The 18513-nt window shown below is 45.5% G+C and overlaps 1 protein-coding gene across 1 annotated transcript in view; it reads left to right on the plus strand.

Moving 5' to 3' along the window:
* The window catches only part of CASR (calcium sensing receptor), an 82703-nt gene extending 67979 nt beyond the window's left edge, over positions 1-14724 (plus strand). The window contains exons 5-7 of the mRNA XM_044771497.2: positions 4365-4595; positions 10342-10465; positions 11766-14724. Coding sequence (XP_044627432.1) covers positions 4365-4595; positions 10342-10465; positions 11766-13288 — 1878 coding nt within the window. The 3' untranslated portion in view covers positions 13289-14724. The remainder of the gene's footprint in view (positions 1-4364; positions 4596-10341; positions 10466-11765) is intronic.
* The last annotated feature ends 3789 nt before the right edge of the window (positions 14725-18513 follow it).

Consider the following 18513-nt stretch of genomic DNA (forward strand, 5'->3'; position numbering starts at 1 on the left):
CTTCCACTTAGCATGTTTTCAAGGTTCATCCATGTTGTAGCCCATATCAGTACTTCATTCCTTTTTATGGCTTTTGTATGGATATAACACATTTTATTTATCCATTCATCTAACTGATGGAAATTTAGGTTGTTTCCACTTTTTGGTTATTATGAACAATGCTACTATGAACATTTGTATACAAGTTTTTGTGTGGACATGTTTTCATTTTGCTTGGGTGTATGTGTGAGAGTGGAATTGCTGGGGTGATGGTCAGTCTATATTTAATTTTTTGAGGACCTGCCAGAGTGTTTTCCAAAGTGGCTGCTCCATTTTACGTCCCCTCCAACAGTATGTGGAGGATTCTGACTTCTCTACATTCTCATCAACACTTGTTATTATCTGATCCTATGCCTTTTTGATATGAAATCTATTCTCTCTGCTTTGGCTCCTCTTTACCTAAATACTTTGTTTCCTCTTGTTCTCTAGCACATACACAATATCTGAGACATTAATCTTTTTAATGCCTCCATAACCCTTCATGTTTATTCCTAACTCAATGTCTTTGCCCATGCTATTTCTTTTTCTTTCTTTCTTTTTTTTTTTTTTTTTGCAGGGAAAGATTCACCCTGAGCCAACATCTGTTGCCAATCTTCCTCTTATTTTTCTTCTCCCCAAAGCCCCAGTGCATGGTTGTATACCTTAGTTGTAGGTCCTTCTATGTAAGCTGCTACCAGTTGTAAGTTCCTCTAGTTCTTCTCTGTGAGCTGCCACCACACCATGGCAACTGACAGACAGGTGGTATGGTTCCACAACCGGGAAGTGAACCCAGGCCACTGAAGCAGTGAGAGCACAGAATGTTAACCACTAGACCATCAGGGCTGGCTCTGTTCATACTATTTTTAACACCTTACTTCCCTCTGTCCTTTGCCAGTCCAAATCTCTACCATACCTCAGGCCTGCATTGACCATTTCAGCCCTTTTTAATCTCTATCTCCTCTGAATTTCTCTGTACTTAGAGTTGACACCCCATAAGCTAGCCCTTAACTATATTTTATCCTACACTGTTTGGTATTTCATCCAACATGTTATGTCTTATATCTTATCACTCTAACCTGTATATAAACTCTGTGAGGACTATATTACTGTCTTATAGCCCAGTTCAGAAAGCACAGTGGATATTCTATAAATATTTGCTTGTTGATTGATTCCAACAGTACACAAATCTAATCTTGTATTTATAATGTTTCTTTTTTATTTTGAGGAAGATTAGCCCTGAGCTAACATCTGTGCCCATCTTCGTCTATTTTATATGTGGGACACCTGCCACAGCATGGCTTGACAAGTAGTGCATAGGTCCGAATCCAGGATCTGAACCAGTGAACCCTGAGCCACAAAATGGAGCACATGAACTTAACCACTATGCCACAAGGCTGGCCTCTACAATGAGCTTTTTTAATGTAAACTTTAAGAAAATGATTTTTGACTGGTTGCTTCTTCTTTTAAGTCAGGATTATGGTGGAAATCTCCAGCCCATGCCATCAGCAATGCAGAAGGTTCATAGCCAGTGATGATCTTTGAGTCACTTGTCTGTCCAGTCTGACCAATGTGGAAGATGACCATTTAATTATGAAACAGGCTTGTTCCAGTTCATCTCCCTGCTCACCCACTGATGCCTGGACAGTTTCATTGCAGAGAACCTGTGGATAGAGAAAAGGAGAGGGGAAGCTTGCAGCCCAGCATATTAAGAACCAAAGAATTGAAACCTGAATAGGAGGGGGGAAAATTATCTTAACTACTCTAGCTTTTCTACTGTATATGCTTTCTAAAGTATTCTTCAAAGAGTAATGATGCTTTTAAAAAATATATTTGATGAGGAAATATTACTGACCTCTGACAGATATTTTCCATGGACACTCTAAAGCAATTTATATTGGAGGCAGGATGGTGTAGCAGAAAAGTCCATGTTTAACTCACAGCTCTAGGCCTTATTAGTTGGATGACCCTGGAAAGTTTCTTCACCTCTCTATGCCTTGGTTTCTTCATCTATAAAATAAAGATAATAATAGTTCCTATCCATAGGGTTGTGGTGAGGACTAAATGAGATGTAGTGTGTGAAGTAGTAGTACAATGCCTGGGACATAGGAAGTATAAAAAAGAGGTGGTTCCCTATCTCTGCACTCTTCTCATCTCCTTTTACCCACATCAGGGCAAAGACAGAGTTAGCATGATGCGTGGGAAGGACAGTGGAGAGCATATGATTAGGATGAAGCATTGCACTGAGAAGTAACGGTGATACATGAGGCCAAAGTATAGAAGACTCTGGAAGCTACCTAGAGAAGTTTGAAGCATATTTCATCCGAGCCGTGGTAGCTCCCCAGCAGGAAGTGCGAAGGGCATGAGTATGGGATGCAGGATGGTGGACTGACCGCGTCAGAAAGGTCCCAGAGTGGGCAGGAGGAATGAGGTTCTGAGAGCCACCAGAGGGAGTCGGCATTCACAGCAGAAGACTATGCGCTCCTCTAAGGTGAGGCTGGATGTGTCAGGACAGGCACGTGTTGGGATAGAGACAAAGGGATGTGCAGCACTCTCTATAGGAAGAGGACACGTCATCCCCAGAGCAAGGAGGAAAAGGAAGGATAGTGGGAGGGATAAGCAAGGAGCACATCTGGGGCACCTGCTCTCTACAGACTGCTTTAAGGACTCAGTAAAAATGAAGGAAAAAATACAAGATTGATGACCATAGAGGAAGGCTCAAGAGGACACGGGTGGCACGAATCCTTAGTAGGAGTCAATCTCCGTTGTTTTTTAAGATGGCTCAGCAGCTCTAGTTGCAGAAGGAGCCAGATAGCAGGGAGTGAGGGACCCTTTCCCCGCATAGTGCTGGGACGAAAGTCTGGGCAGCCAGGGTCGGCCGGGGTAGCAGTGATGACACTAGGGAAGAAACCACACACAGCAGGTTCAGTGAGGCACCCAGGCCAGTGTGCCTGTGCACATAGGTGATCTGCCGTCGACTCTGCCCTAAGCGCATCCCAGAGCTATTTATGAGCAGATCCAGGTGAGCAAGTTCAGTCAGCTCACTTTGTCACGCACATTAATGTGGATAACAGGCACCGGGCCTCAGTAAGGCCGTCCATTAGACAGACGCAACCCAAACTTTTCCCCAGTGTCAGATTAGATGTTGGTTTTTAGGTACCTTAAAAATAATGATGAAAGGGAGAGGTGCCTCTAAATGTACTCCTGGGGCCACAAAACCGCAGAACAGAGAGCAGTTCATACTAGAGCTTGGGGAGACCCTGCAGGCTCTCTGGCCCGGGCCTCTCCTTACATGGGGGAGGAAGCGTGCTCAGAGCCAGAGAGATAAAGCCTGGGGACTTGCGAGGTGCAGTGGAAGCGAGCACCCCCACACTCACAGGCTGGACCTCGTCTTAGTCTCTCTTGGTGCCTCCGTGACCCCTGAAACAGGACAGGTCCCGCATGAAAGATAAGCTGCCCAGTGCCCACTGCCTCCTCTTGACCCATGTCAGGCTCAGGCAGGAGGCAGAGCCAGGAGCCTACTGATGCCACGATAGAACCCAGCCATTAAGAGTGCAGGATTTGCACCATTTGCTAGCTGTGTGACTCTGGACAAGATACTTCCATTTTCCGTGCCTCAGCTTCCCCGTCAATAAACTCGGGGTAATAGTACTATTTGTGATTAAATGATGAATATAAAGTACTTAGCATTGTGCCTCAAAGGTAGTAAAATGACTAGTAAGGTTTAGTTATTATTATTGTTACCTTTTTTGTGCAAGGGCTTTGTGACTCACAACCCTGTGAAAATTAAGGGATTGGCCGTGACTATTACAACAGTGATGGCCAGGGCTCCCCCCTAGCCTCCTATCTTTCTTCCTTCCACTCCTCTCTCTCTGACTTTTGGCAGCAAGACACTCCCACAGAGCAGCAGCACAGGGAAGGGTGGTGCAGGTGGTAAGAGCACGTAGTGCCTCCACTCCTTCCCCAAAGCCCATCTCGGAAGCCACCAGGAATGGCTCTGGCTTATGAACCCTGCCCTCCTGGGGCACCGCTAGGTGACGGCGCACCTGCAGAGGCCTTGGTCTGGCCAGTGGCCATGGTGAGATGCATTCCTTCTCCTCTCCTGACTTCAAGAAGGTGTTTTCTACCCCAGTTACAGTTTGAGTACTAAGTAAAGCCCATGACTTACCAGAGCTGTTGCTAATACAGGCAAGTACCTTAGTGTAAATTAGAAAGAGGCACCTCTTCCTCAAATCATGTTCCTTTCACTTTGTCAGAACAAGATTGGTGCAGTGCACAACTTATATAACCATACCTATGTGGCAGCCCTGTGACTTGAACTCAGAATATTCATCTCTGTTCTTCTTTAGGTCCTGAAGCACCTACGGCACCTCAACTTTACCAACAATATGGGGGAGCAGGTGACTTTTGATGAATGTGGTGACCTGGTGGGGAACTATTCCATCATCAACTGGCACCTGTCCCCAGAGGATGGCTCCATCGTGTTTAAGGAAGTCGGATATTACAACGTCTACGCCAAGAAGGGAGAAAGGCTCTTCATCAATGAGAAGAAAATCCTGTGGAGTGGGTTCTCCAGGGAGGTACGTGCTGTCCATCAGAACCCCAGCTGCCTTGACCACAGCAGGAAACTGTGCTGGGATTTGGCAGGGCCTTGGGCTTCGCCACTAGACTTCCAAAATAATGAATCCACTTCCTGCAACTCACTAACTGCATTGCCAGGGCTCCCTGTGAAATCCATGAGTGCTCGGTGTACAGAAGAGACTCCTCAGAACCTGAGCCTCAGGCCTTCTTATTGTAGTGAAACAAGTGTATTCTCTACAAATCTGACTCCCTGGCTAGTAATAGTTTCGTTGGCTAAAACTTTCCCCAACCAGAGAAAATATTTAAGCAAAACACAGACATCACTCAAGGCAAGACACAGATAATTCACACAGAGATGGCTCCCCGTCACCCAAATAGCTCCAGGCTGACCTATAAATCAATAGGGCAGTTTACTCTCCTACTATGGGAGACCTGTAACAAATAAGAGGATGCTTGCGACCATGATCACAGCCCCCCTTCCATGAGTGTCACTGCATCTAGAAGTCTGATTGATAACCAGAAGCCCATCACCCAGTGAACATGTACTTAAGGAAAAGAGACATGATATGCTGAAATGATAACAATCCTATAATGGTTGTATCCTAGAATGTAGGAGGCTGCTGAGGACCCAGCTCCTCTGTTTTAGAAACAGACCCTGGACAGGGCATCCTCCTCTAATGCTACCAAGAAGCCTGGATGAAACCCACTACATTCCTCTTTGCATTTGCCTATTATACCTTTGAGCATCTTGGACCACTTTTTTTAACATGACCAAAGATTCAACTTAATCTTTTTACCACGTGCTTCTTAGGTTGATGGGTTTCTGACGAGATGCTGCAATGTCACTGTTTCCCGATGTGCAGAACAGGTTACCCACTGGAAGGTCTGCTATAGATAGTGAATCTCATCCACAGTGTCTGAATCTTTCTTGGCTCTGCCTCGGAAGGTGGACTCTCAATTATAAACACATCACGACCTTTTCCAGACAGAGATTTGGGGGTTCCAGAGGGTATACTCCTCTGTCCACTAATTACACTCTTGTCTAAATTATCGAAGTTTCAACTGACTGGAGTCTAAGTCGGTCAGCTCTACTCTCGCTGATTCCCCGCTGTTGAATTATCCAGGTTATATTTTACCTCCTTTAATGCACATAATTGATTGTCTCTAATTGGTGTATGTCTGACCTCCCCTCCTGCTGGAAACTATGTCCAGGACAGTTTTCTATCACCCGAATGTCCTCTACCAGCCTGTGCACGTTGAGAGCTTAACCATTGGTAAATGAGTAACACCGGGAAGCCTCATAAATTCAATAATTTATGCTCCTAGGATAGTTGACAGAGTTATAAATTAAATCTAATTTTTTCACAAAAATGCTACCTCAAACCTAGCACGCATAGGCACTCAACAAATATTAGGGTTTAGTCTACTTTTTTTCTGTGTTTCTTGTAGAAATGACCACAAAAACGCCATCTATATTTAACTATAAATTATGTATTAATAACTTTCCTACGTATTTCACAAAGTTGTTATTGAGATCAAATGAGATCAAAGATGTGAAAGCATATTATAAACTGAATTATACTATAAAATGCAAAGTGTTATTAATATAGCATTATACTATCTTAATAAATGTTCTCAATTTACTTTATAACGAAGCACTTTAGAGTTTGGTGGGTCTTTAAATATCCTTGTATCCAACACCCTAATTTGAAGTTGATGACACTGAGGTCTAGGGAGGCAAATGTGACTTCTGAGGCCAGACAGATCGTCGGTGTAGGAGCTGAGGCTAGAATCTAAGTGCCCTAATCCTGAGCCCAGCGCTCCATCCTGTACAGTATACCCTCTATAATTATTTCCTTGTTTTCCTGCAACAAACCAGAAGGAAAAGGGACATTTCCCCAGGGCCTTGGAATTCAGATGGGCTTCGTCTGCCAGAATTGGACAGGCAGCTTTGATGAAGCTGTTGGGAAGACTTGACGCTTGATGGCTTTTTGCAAGATGGATCCTTCTGGAGGCGGCCTCAGCCTACTCCTTTGGTGGTGGGATTTCTCTTCAGCTGAGGGATGCAGTAAGCTGAGGGTAGCATTCTTCTAATCCTTGACTATGCTAAAGCAGGATTTGGCACCGGGAAAAGTGCAGACTTTGGAAGACTGACCTGGGTGTGGATTCAGCTCTCCAACAGGTCACTCCATGACCTTGATCCTGTTCCTTAACCATTATGAAGAAGAGAAAAAGAGGCATGGCAGAGACTTTTAGAGGGCCCAGTATTTGTTCTCCCCTTTTTCTTTCATAATAGAACTCAATTTTAGCTGGGCACATGACCAACAGAATAAAGGTATTTCCCAGCCTCCTTTTCAGCCAAGTGTGGCCACATGACTAAATCCTGGAGAATGGGATGCAAGTGGCAGAGTTGTGTGATGGATTCTGGGAACCTTCTTTTAAGAAAGTGCTTGCAAGTGTCTTTGCTCTCTTCTTCATCCCTTCCTCTGTCTTGCTTCCTGGAAACCAGACGCCACCATCAAGGGCTATGATGCCAAGACTAAATAGGCAGACCAACTAGGTAGAAAGAATCTAGGTCTGCAACACCATGGACTGCCATGTCATTTTCGACCACCTCCCCAGACATAGGTATGGGAGAGAAACTGACATCAGTGTTATTTAACCATTGTTATTTTGAGGGGTTTTTTTGCCGCTCGCAGCCTAACAGAAGCCAAAAGAAAAATCTTCTAAATTCATTTTATGAGGCTAATATAATATTGACACCAAAAACAGACAAGGACAGTACAAGAAAAGACAATTATAGGCCAATCTTATTTATAAACATAGATTCTCAACTCCTGGGTAAAATATCAGCAAACCTAGACCAGCAATGAAGAAATATATAACACATCATGACCCACTACAGTTTGCAGTGAATTTATGGGAATATGATGATAGCCCAACATTACAAAGTTCATTAATGTAGTTTATCACATTAACAGAATTAAAGAAAAAGTTCTACTGCAACATCAATAGATGCAGAGAAAGCATTCTGTATATCCAACACTTTCAGAATAAAAACAAAAACTCTAGGAACAGAAGGGAACCTTACCTTACTTTGCCTTAATAAAGGATACAGCAACCATTATTCTTCAATAGGAGGAACTTAGAAGCATTCCTATTGCAGGTTTGGGAAACTTTGTAAGATGTCACCAATTCAATCAGGTAGGTGGGGGAAAGAGGAAAGTCTTATTAAAGAGACATTTTAGAAATAGTATGAGCTCTACTATGTACTAAGCCTTATTCAAGGCTTTGTAACTAGGGTTACCATGATGAGTAAGACTTGCTCCCTACCTTCAAGAAATGTATGCTTTTGCAAGATAGACTTCATTCTTGTGGTATATTTATTACCTCTGCTATACATAGACTGCTAAGATAAGTTTCTAGTGTAAGTATTCAGCTACCTGGCATGATCAGAGAATGAGAGAGAAGTAGGGTTTCTGAAATGATGAAGCAATGATAAATTGGACAAAGCTGTCAAAAACAATCATTTAAGGACCTGTAAATCAACCAAAAGCATACAATAAAAAGTGAAGAGTTTTTTTACGAAAAACCTAATGAAACTCAGGTAAAACAGTGGCAGTCTGTTGAATTTTTAGCCTGGTGCTGCTCTCAGATTATTTCTAATAATTTAGTTGTTGATTCTTTTGGGCTTTCTATGTGGACAATCATATCATCTACAAATAATAACAGTTTTATTTAGTACTTTCCAGTATTTATGCCCTTATTTTTCTTGTCTTATTCCACTAGCTAGCAACTCCAGGTCAATGTTTAATAATAGTGCTGATAGTGGGCTCCCTTGTTTTAAAGGAAATGCTTTTAATATTGTCTCATATAGAATGACGTCTAAGGATTTTTTTATGTTACCTTTTTTCAAGTTAAAGATACTTCTTCCTACTCTTTTTCATTAAGTTTTTATCACTACTCTGTGTTGAATTTCATCAAAAACTTTTTTTCCCTCTATTGATGATCACATTTTTCTGTGTTAATTTATTACTGCAGTGAATGACATTTGCAGATTTTCTAATATTAAACTTGTTTGCATTCTTGGCCTAAACCCAACTTCATCATGGTGTATTTTCCCTTTTTGTTCTTTTTTTGTCCTTTGAGTTTGTTTGTTTTTTGTTTTAGTATTTTTCATCTATTTTCAAGTAGTGGAAAATAGTTGTACTCTCCCCAGGTCCTTTCAGATTCCTTACACTTTGGATGCATCTCCAGGACGTCTGTATATTTTTGCTTCCAGTAACCAGAACTCACTGCTGTTTTTCAGAAGACTGCCTGCAGGCTAATGGAACCCAGTTTGCCCACAGCCTCAGAGAGGCAGGAGGGTCTAGGAATTTACATTTCCTTGAGACAACCCTTAACCAATGAGTGGTGAGAAAGAATGAAAGCCCTAGCCCCTTTTCCTCAGGTCAGGACAGCTCTGAGGCATACGTTACAGTTCAGAGTTCCCAGGGGTCAAGGGTCAGACAGAAGCTACCCTCCAGGGACTCTGCTCAAGGCCACACCCTTGCTTGTCCTCTTCCTCTTTCCTTCTCAGTCCTACTTCCTCCATTCTCTTACCTGTTTCCCTTGGAAGAGCTTTCTTTATAAATCCCTTGGTCACAAATCCCAGACTTGGGTCTGCTTCTGAAGACAACTTAATAAGTGAGATGGGCCTGTAATTTTTTTTTTCTTTTCATACTGTTCTTGTCTGCTTTGGGAATCAGGGTTATACTGGCCTTACAAGAATGAGTTGGAGGGGGTTCCGTTTTTACTGTTTTCCTAATATCTGGCAGAGATTGTATATGACTGGATTCATCTGTTCCTGGCCAGTTTAGTATTACTCACCTGTGATGGACACAGGATGATGATCATCTCAGGTATGAATACGTGGTGAGGGCAAAAGTAAGGGGCAGAGGGTAAGCACATAGTTAGATGTAGGTTATTGTCTAGATGCAGGTCTAGCTTTTGTTTTGGGTGAGAATCATTAAAAATAACTAAAAGTGATTCAAACATGAGCAAGTAATGATAGAAAGAAACAAGGATTATGATTAATCAAATTCTATGCACCTGAAGTCCATTAAGTAAATAAATAAATAAACTAAAATCTATGTTATCTGAAATTAATGTAGCTACTGCAGCTTTCTTTTGGTTAGTGATTGCCAGACGTCTCTTGCTGATCCATTCACTTTCGACCCCTCTTTGCCTGTCCTGCCTGCCTTGCTAAGGCTCTCAGAACTCACCCTATAAAGCCTAAAATAAAACTGCAGGAATTGCAATTCACTGCAAAGTTCAGAGTCTCACTTTCAAACAAATGTCCCCTCATCTCAGCAACACCTTTGTGACTGTCCCTCTGTGTAGGTCCATGTCTCTGTGTCTTTTAGTTTGTCTCAAACTTTTTCTTCCATAGAGAGTAAACAGGTATCTTGTTCTGGGACCTGGAGGGATTGGCAGGAGGGGTCATTTTAGGAGAATTGTGGTCACTGTGTAGACTCCCAGCAATTGTTCTTCCTAGAATCCCATAGATGTGAACTTATCCATAGGCATCTTTCCTTTTGATGGATCACAGGAGCTGGGGCCTCTGGACCTTCCCCTGCCTACAAGGGATCTGGAATCTGCCGCACTGGTCCTCATGCTCGACTCTTCCCCCTTGCATGTGTCAAAGGAGCTGTAAGATTGATCCTGCAGCTTCAGCCCCTCACTTCTGTGCTCTCTATCTTCCAGGTGCCTTTCTCCAACTGCAGCCGAGACTGCCTGGCGGGGACCAGGAAAGGAATCATTGAGGGGGAGCCCACCTGCTGCTTTGAGTGCGTGGAGTGTCCCGATGGGGAGTACAGCGATGAGACAGGTAAAGGAACGGCCCCTTGTGGACACCGCGCAGGGCTCAGTCCACTTTAGGGTCCTGGAGTCAGCAAAGTCCCGAGAAGGGCAGGGCTAAGATGGTGCTTAGCACAGTTTCTCATGTAACAAGGTATGTCTAAGCATCACACTGCCCTGGGTACTGAGGGAGATGGAAAAGAAATGGTAGATGTCTTGTACCGCCATAAAAGCTTACAAACACACCTGTTACACATCTTCCTTTGATACTGCTCTCCAATATTGTCTGCCTTTTCTTATAGCTCAGTGGCCCTGAATAGACAAAGTTCTGTCTGCTCCAGGTGCCAGAGTCAATAGGCCATGATAGATTGCCTGCTGGGTGCCTGGCACTGTACTTGCTGTCTTACTTACGTTTTTCCTGTGCTTCAGTTTCTCCATCTCTAGAGTGAGAATTAAATGAGTTAACATTGGTAAAGCACATGGTAAGTTCTAGATAAATGCCTGTTAAACAAAAATCTTGATTGGCATATTGGAAGCACTCTATAAATATTAACTGTAAGAGTTATTATCTCATTTCATCCTCACCACAATAATGGGGTTATTATTGCTTCCATTTCACGGATGAGGAAACTGAGGCTCAGAGAGGTTAAGGAGCCTGACCACAGTCATACAGCTGGTAAATGGCAGGGTCAGGCTGCCCATCCAGATCTCTGACTGCAAAGCCCATGCTCCTTTCACTCCCCAAAACTGCACGCAGCCAGGGACCCAGCAGAGACTTAATAAACATTTGTCAATTGAATGGGGCTGCAGCCTCCCTCACTGGAAAGCCGTGGATGGGGAGTGAGGAAGGCACAGGGCATGTGCCTGGGATACTCTGCCCTGATCTAAGAGAAGTCTGCTCTGGCGTGTCTACAAAGGCCATCCACATATTCAGAGAGAGTCAGGCTGAGCCGAAATCACTCTGTGAAAAGTTGATGGCCTCTGCCAGACCTCTGGACAGCCACCTATCCAGCAAGATTGGTCATTCTCTGCTACAAACCATCAGCAGGTAGTGTTAAAGGAAACTGTAGAACCCCCCCCCCCACCATGTACAAAGGGAAAAAATAGTAGAACCACCAAAGGTACATGAAATTAGCTAAGTATATACTTGAACATAAGTCAGGGTTCAATATTTTATTGGATAATGTAAAAATCACAATTTTTTCGTCAACAAAGAAAATTTAAAGTGACTTCATCCAATAACCTGTGCACCTTCATCACCACATCCATCACACTCACAAATCTGAGTCTCTGCCACACGGTGACGAACTCTTTCCTGGGACATTTTACAGATGCAAGTGCTTGTGACAAGTGCCCCGATGACTTCTGGTCCAATGAGAACCACACTTCCTGCATTGCCAAGGAGATTGAGTTTCTGTCGTGGACGGAGCCCTTTGGGATCGCGCTCACCCTCTTTGCTGTACTGGGCATTTTCCTGACAGGCTTCGTGCTGGGTGTCTTCATCAAGTTCCGCAACACGCCCATCGTCAAGGCCACCAACCGAGAGCTCTCCTACCTCCTCCTGTTCTCCCTGCTCTGCTGCTTCTCCAGTTCCCTGTTCTTCATCGGCGAGCCCCAGGACTGGACGTGCCGTCTGCGCCAGCCAGCCTTTGGCATCAGCTTTGTGCTCTGCATCTCCTGCATCCTGGTGAAAACCAACCGCGTCCTCCTGGTGTTTGAGGCCAAGATCCCCACCAGCTTCCACCGCAAGTGGTGGGGGCTCAACCTGCAGTTCCTGCTGGTCTTCCTCTGCACCTTCATGCAGATCGTCATCTGTGTGATCTGGCTCTACACCGCGCCCCCCTCAAGCTACCGAAACCACGAGCTGGAAGATGAGATCATCTTCATCACGTGCCATGAGGGCTCACTCATGGCCCTGGGCTTCTTGATTGGCTACACCTGCCTGCTGGCTGCCATCTGCTTCTTCTTTGCCTTTAAGTCCCGGAAGCTGCCAGAGAACTTCAACGAAGCCAAGTTCATCACCTTCAGCATGCTCATCTTCTTCATCGTCTGGATCTCCTTCATTCCAGCCTATGCCAGCACCTACGGCAAGTTTGTCTCTGCCGTGGAGGTGATCGCCATCCTGGCAGCCAGCTTTGGCTTGCTGGCCTGCATCTTCTTCAACAAGGTCTACATCATCCTCTTCAAGCCATCCCGTAACACCATCGAGGAGGTGCGCTGCAGCACCGCTGCTCATGCTTTCAAGGTAGCAGCACGGGCCACGCTGCGCCGCAGCAACGTCTCCCGCAAGCGGTCCAGCAGCCTCGGGGGCTCCACGGGCTCCACCCCCTCCTCCTCCATCAGCAGCAAGAGCAACAGCGAAGACCCCTTCCCACAGCCTGAGAGGCAGAAGCAGCAGCAGCCGCTGGCCTTGACCCAGCAAGAGCAGCAGCAGCAGCAACAGCAGCCGCAGCAGCCCCTGACCCTACAGCAGCAGCAGCAAGCGCAGCAGCAGCCCAGGTGCAAGCAGAAGGTCATCTTCGGCAGTGGCACAGTCACCTTCTCACTGAGCTTTGACGAGCCTCAGAAGAGTGCCATGGCTCACAGGAATTCCACGCACCAGAACTCCCTGGAGTCCCAGAAAAGCAACGATACCCTGACCAGACACCAGGCTTTGCTCCCGCTGCAGCGAGGGGAGATAGACTCAGAACTGAGCACCCAGGAGACAGGCCTGCAAGGGCCTGCTGTTGGGGACCGCCAGCCAGAGAGGAAGAACCCTGAAGAGATGTCTCCAACGCTTGTAGTGTCCAATTCACGGAGCTTTGTCATCAGCGGTGGAGGCAGCACTGTCACAGAAAACATACTGCATTCGTAAAACGGAAAGAGAAGGCCAGTCCAGGGAGAATCCAGAGAGTTTCCTGGGATCACGTTCTCCACCACGGATGCGGAACTGCCCCAGACTCTGTCCTCCAAGAAAGGAGGAATAAGACACAGCAAACACCATGAACTTAGTTGCACTGTTTTAAATGACAGTGAATGGACTAACATTCTCTTTAAAATTAAAAAAAGAAGAGCCATGTGCTTCTGTGGTTGGATTTCTCAGAGCATTGAGGTTGCCACAGTCAGAGTCGCTGTTCATGTCTCTCCCTCTGTTCTCTTCCTCTTTTCTATCCCATCCAATAGCCCAGAGGTGAGCCCAAGGCTTTAAGCTACCCACCTACACCCTCCGTTGCTTTTCTTTTTGATATGGAAATACCCGCCCTGAACATTGCGGACAGCCTGGCCCAGACACAAAAGTGCGCAGAGTGACAGGACATCAGATTGGCCACCACTAGGGTTAAGAGTCAAAAGACAGAATGTCCCCAGTGCTGCCCAACACTTGACAATGGGAAGAACTTTAAATGTTCAAAGCCGTAAGATCAGCGTGTCCCCCCCCTATTTATGACAACCATGAGATGTTTGGTCTCCTACTTGCTGCTGCTATGGTGTGACATCTCGAAGGTCAGCATCCCTCCTGAACCAGTACATCTGGTTCTGTGCAGAATGTGATAGTGATGCCATGCTTAGATCCAGGATCACAAGAATCACCTCAAATATTGGGAAGGGACTGCATGAATCCAGTGAGCTGTAACTATAATTAATACTGCTATTATGTAGCTTTATCCTTAAGAAAATGCTTCTATTGTAACAGTCTATGGACGATAAAAACAAAAAAAAATGTCATAGTCTGGATTATATAAGGCAGTATTATTGAGCTCCATTTTTCATGCCCACCCACCACCCACACTGCCATGAGCTAAGCCCTATGTGAGCCCTTTCAGGGGTCCAGAAGCTCCCCCAATCCCGGCCCCAAAGGCTTCCTGAATTCAGACCCATGCCTGCCCCTATGAAGAATGAGCACCCAGTCATTGGCCCCCTACCAGTGGCTGGGGTAAGAATGTGTAGTTCCAAGAGAACTCTCACGGGGCATTAGCCTGGCACTCTACCCCCTAAATGCCTCACTGACGTTCCCTCCCACACCGAGAGTCTGCCCATGGGTAGTTAAAGGGGTTGGATGTTGAATGGCATACTGCAGAGCATTCAGGCTCTGGAGCCAGAGAGACCCAGGTTCAGACCCTACACTGGTCACTTACAAGTTGGGTAACCATAGGCAAGGAACATTAACCTCACTGAGCGCCAGCTTCTTTGTCTCTAAAATGCTGGTACTCGCTCTTTCCCCTCGGAGCTCTTCTGTGGATTAAATGAGATAATGTATGTAAAGTACTTTAGCCTGGTGCCTAGCACATAGTAAGCATTCAATAAATATTAGTTAATATTATTACTAATATTGTAATTATTTTTTCACTTGTTTAAAGTACAAAACAAAGCTTATTTATTTACCATTCAGCTTTTAATGAGAAGCCCACTGATCATAGTAACATTCTCCATAGTAAGCCCAAGAACTCTGGGGCCCAGTTCAACGGGTCAGCCCTAGGAACACTGGCTCATGGTGAAGAAGCCAGGGGTCAGTCAGTCCCCCAGAGGGCCCCGGGCTCCACCTCTGTGGTGCCAGCACCCAGATCTCCAGCGCCAAGGGAGGACTGTCCCAGGCTGGCATAGTTTCTCAGATCTCTCTAAACGCCGCTCTTAAGCTGAGACCAAATGCAGCAATTAACTCTGTGAGGCTTTCAGCTTTACGGCTCCTCCTGACTTCTTTCTCTGACTGCATTCTTCCAAAGGGCTGCCTTTCCATTATATTCAAAGTAACTTATTAATACGATGGTTGTTAATTCGGATGAAAAGCCATTAGAAGGTGCCTCATGGGAGCACCAGTGTGACACACCAAGGTCACACACAGGAAGACCCTGATGAGGCATCTGTTCCCCCACCCCAGGCCCAGCATGCCACTCCCGCCGTGGTCGTGTCTCTGAGCAAGGCATAGAGCTGAGTGAAGGTTTCTATTTAACATTTTACTTGCTCTTTAAAAAGAAGCTGAAAATTTGCTGGCTTGGTTTTTACGTGTCAAAATAGCTATGTGGAAACACCGATTTTGCTATGCAAGATGTCACACGCTCGTCCTTCCCGAGTTTGTCTTCAAGGTGCAGCTCACCCACGGAGTTGGTCCAGGGAGGGGGGTCGCCAAGGAAAACACTGTGTTTACAAGAGCTTCATTTCACCAAGTGCTTGCAAATAAAGCAGTCTCTCCCAATATTCTTGGCAGAAAGGGAGATCGACATCCTTGTCCTCATTTATGTGTAACAGGCACAACTCTCAGCCCAAAATCAGGGATATAAAATGTGAACTGTCATTGTTTTTCTGTAACAACCTAGTTTCTATCTCAAATTCCCATTCAGCCTAGTGACAGAAAACTCATCTTAGTCAAATAGGGGTTTTCTCAGTAACTTCAGAGTTGTCTGAATCAATTTAGATTTCTGAGGGTCAGTTCAGAGGTTTCTCCCTTCCCCCTTCCAGGAGGGTCTTTGTAGTGTGAAGGGGGTGGGGTCTGTCAAACATCAGCAGCTCCTGTTGATGTCTCAAACACTCTTATCCGGCCCCTAGTCATTGTGAGGCCTCCACGCTGCCATCCTCTGAGGCACTGCATCCCCATAGGGTCCCCAGTCACTGGACCCACAGTGATTTTGACGGCTGCATCACTTTGTCCCAACTGCCAGCCCCCTCCCCGGCCTGCCAGCTGTCTCATGAGAGAGGACACTGGGGCCTGGGAACTACCAGGCGGCTCTCAGATGCTTCCCTCCTGGCCCCTACACTGCCATGTCTACTTGACTGATGCCTCCCCAGGCTGGCATGGAGAATTCACAGAGGCTAACAAGCTTCCAAGGCGCCAGAAGAGAACCAGGGTGCATGTCTCCAAACCTGTACAGGCATTTGTGGAAAGATGCTCTAGTCTCCAGAGCCTATGATGATGTTAAATTTCATAGCAAGGGTGAATTAACACTGCAGATGGAATTAGCATTGCTTAATCAGCTGACCGTGAGATACTCTCCCTAGAGTATTCTGAATTATCAGGGCGGGCCCAAAGCAATCACAAGGCTCCTCGAAAGAGGGAAGCAGAAGAATCACCGTCAAGAGTGAAGCGACGTGAGAAAGACCCCACCGACCATGCTGCCTTTGAATATGGAAGGGGGCCATGAGCCAAGGAATGCAGGCAGCTTCTAGCAGCTGGAAAAGGCAAGAAAACCAATTCTCCCCAGAGCCGCCAGAAGGAACCAACCCTGTCAACGCCTTGATTTTAGCCCAGAGCACCTTTTTTGGACTTCTGACCTCCAGAACTGTAAGATAATAAATTTATGTTGTTTTTAGCCACTAAAGTTTGTGGTAACTTGTTACAGCAGCAACAGAAAACTAATACAACATTTTTATTGTCAAGCTCAGGGCGACAGGCCAGGGCCTTCCCCAGGGATCCATACCTGCTTTCATCCTAGCACACTCCCCTCCAACCTGCCCCCTCTCTCTCCTCCCAGAGAACGTTCTGACCAATATGCTATTCCTCCAAATCTATCTGAGAAAGTACAAACCTTGTGGTCTGAGTCTTTCTGGGTTTTGGTTTTAGATAATTAACAGCCATGTTCTCTCAGTGTAATATCTGTTAGTAGCAGAAACCTGAAAAACAGTAGCTTCAACAAACTAGAGTTTGTTTTTCTCTTATATAAAATAAGTTAGGAGTTTGGGGAAAGATTCTTCAGAGTTTGTCAGCAGTGCAAAACTGTTTATCCATCTTTCTTTTGAAAATAAAAATGAATTATATAACTATGAAAGATTTTCACTCAAATGAAAGCGTTTCCTAGAAGATTTTAAGAATTTACATTGGAACTTTAGAGGTAACAATCAGCATATGACATTATCACCCTGGAAGTCCCTATGATCATCAAAAATTGTCCAATTGCATTAGTTTCAATTTGGGGGAAATTGGGGCTGCCCTACCTCTGTCTCCAAAAGTTGCTGTCTCTCCTTTCGGCCTGGGCAAAGCCATACAGGCTGTGGGCCAACTCTGCATGGAGCCAGGGTTCCCCTCTGCTCCCCTCCTGCGTTTGAACTCATCAGTGCAGGAAGAGCAAGACAGCATCAATAAGGCGTGCTGGTTAACCCCTGGATGTGGTGGGCTGCATTGGTCTCAGCCTGCCTGGTCATTTTAGGAGTCCACTGGAGACAAAGGCATCTCTCAAACTAGGGTAGGTGGAAGGAAGTTGTTGTAGTGAGATCACCGGTCTCCAGGAGAAGCTGGATTTCCTGTCCCAGATCATAGAAAAGCACTAGGGGTTGGCTGAGAACTTTGCTATTATGAAGGAGCGAGGTAGGGGCGGGGGATAGAACAAGTACAGGGGAGGACCAGTCAGGGAACAAAGATGCATTATGCCAAGGATGGGGAGAAGAGTTTTAGCCTTAGGGCAGCTGTTCAGTGGCGGGATGAGAAGTGGAGAGCCACTAGAGGAAGGCCCAGCAGGGGCAGGACACTGGGCAGAACCAGCATGAAGGGGCATCTGGGGACTGGAGGGACAACTGTGACCCAGGCATCAAGTGGGGCTAGGAGGACCATCTCCTCTGCTGGAATGCCCACCACCTGCCTCCCCTCCCCTGAATCCTGCACAAGAGCCAAGGGAGTTTGGAGTGGAGGTAGGGGCACCCGTTTCTATCAAGAGCTGGACTGGACGAAGCGGGGAGCAAAGACACATCACCAGCTGCCTCCCTCTGAAATCTGGACGCCAGCTACCTGGATAACTAGCTAAAGTAGGAGGCTAGAACCAATAAAAGCAATTAACTCTAGGACTGAGTTCCCAGCACACAGAGGGCAAATGCTTGCGAGTATAGTGAAAATAGGTACGAGATCAAAGCCCAAGAATAACCCTAGGGGTCAGTACAGGATGTGATTCCTGACAAAAGCATCAGGAAATGTTTTTGGAAGAATGTGCTTGTTCTCTTGACATCAACCCTAAGATGCGGTTATTGCTCAAAACTTTCCAATTTTCTTTAAAGGTTTTTGTTTCTAGCTGACCTCTGAAAACATGCAAATTACAAACAGAGATTAGTGCTTGGTGGGGGGCTAATCATTTCTGCTTCTTTAGAATTTTCTATACTTATCATATTTTCTACACTAAGGACAAA

Source organism: Equus asinus, chromosome 5 (assembly GCF_041296235.1).
Source record: "Equus asinus isolate D_3611 breed Donkey chromosome 5, EquAss-T2T_v2, whole genome shotgun sequence".
NCBI lineage: Eukaryota > Metazoa > Chordata > Mammalia > Perissodactyla > Equidae > Equus > Equus asinus.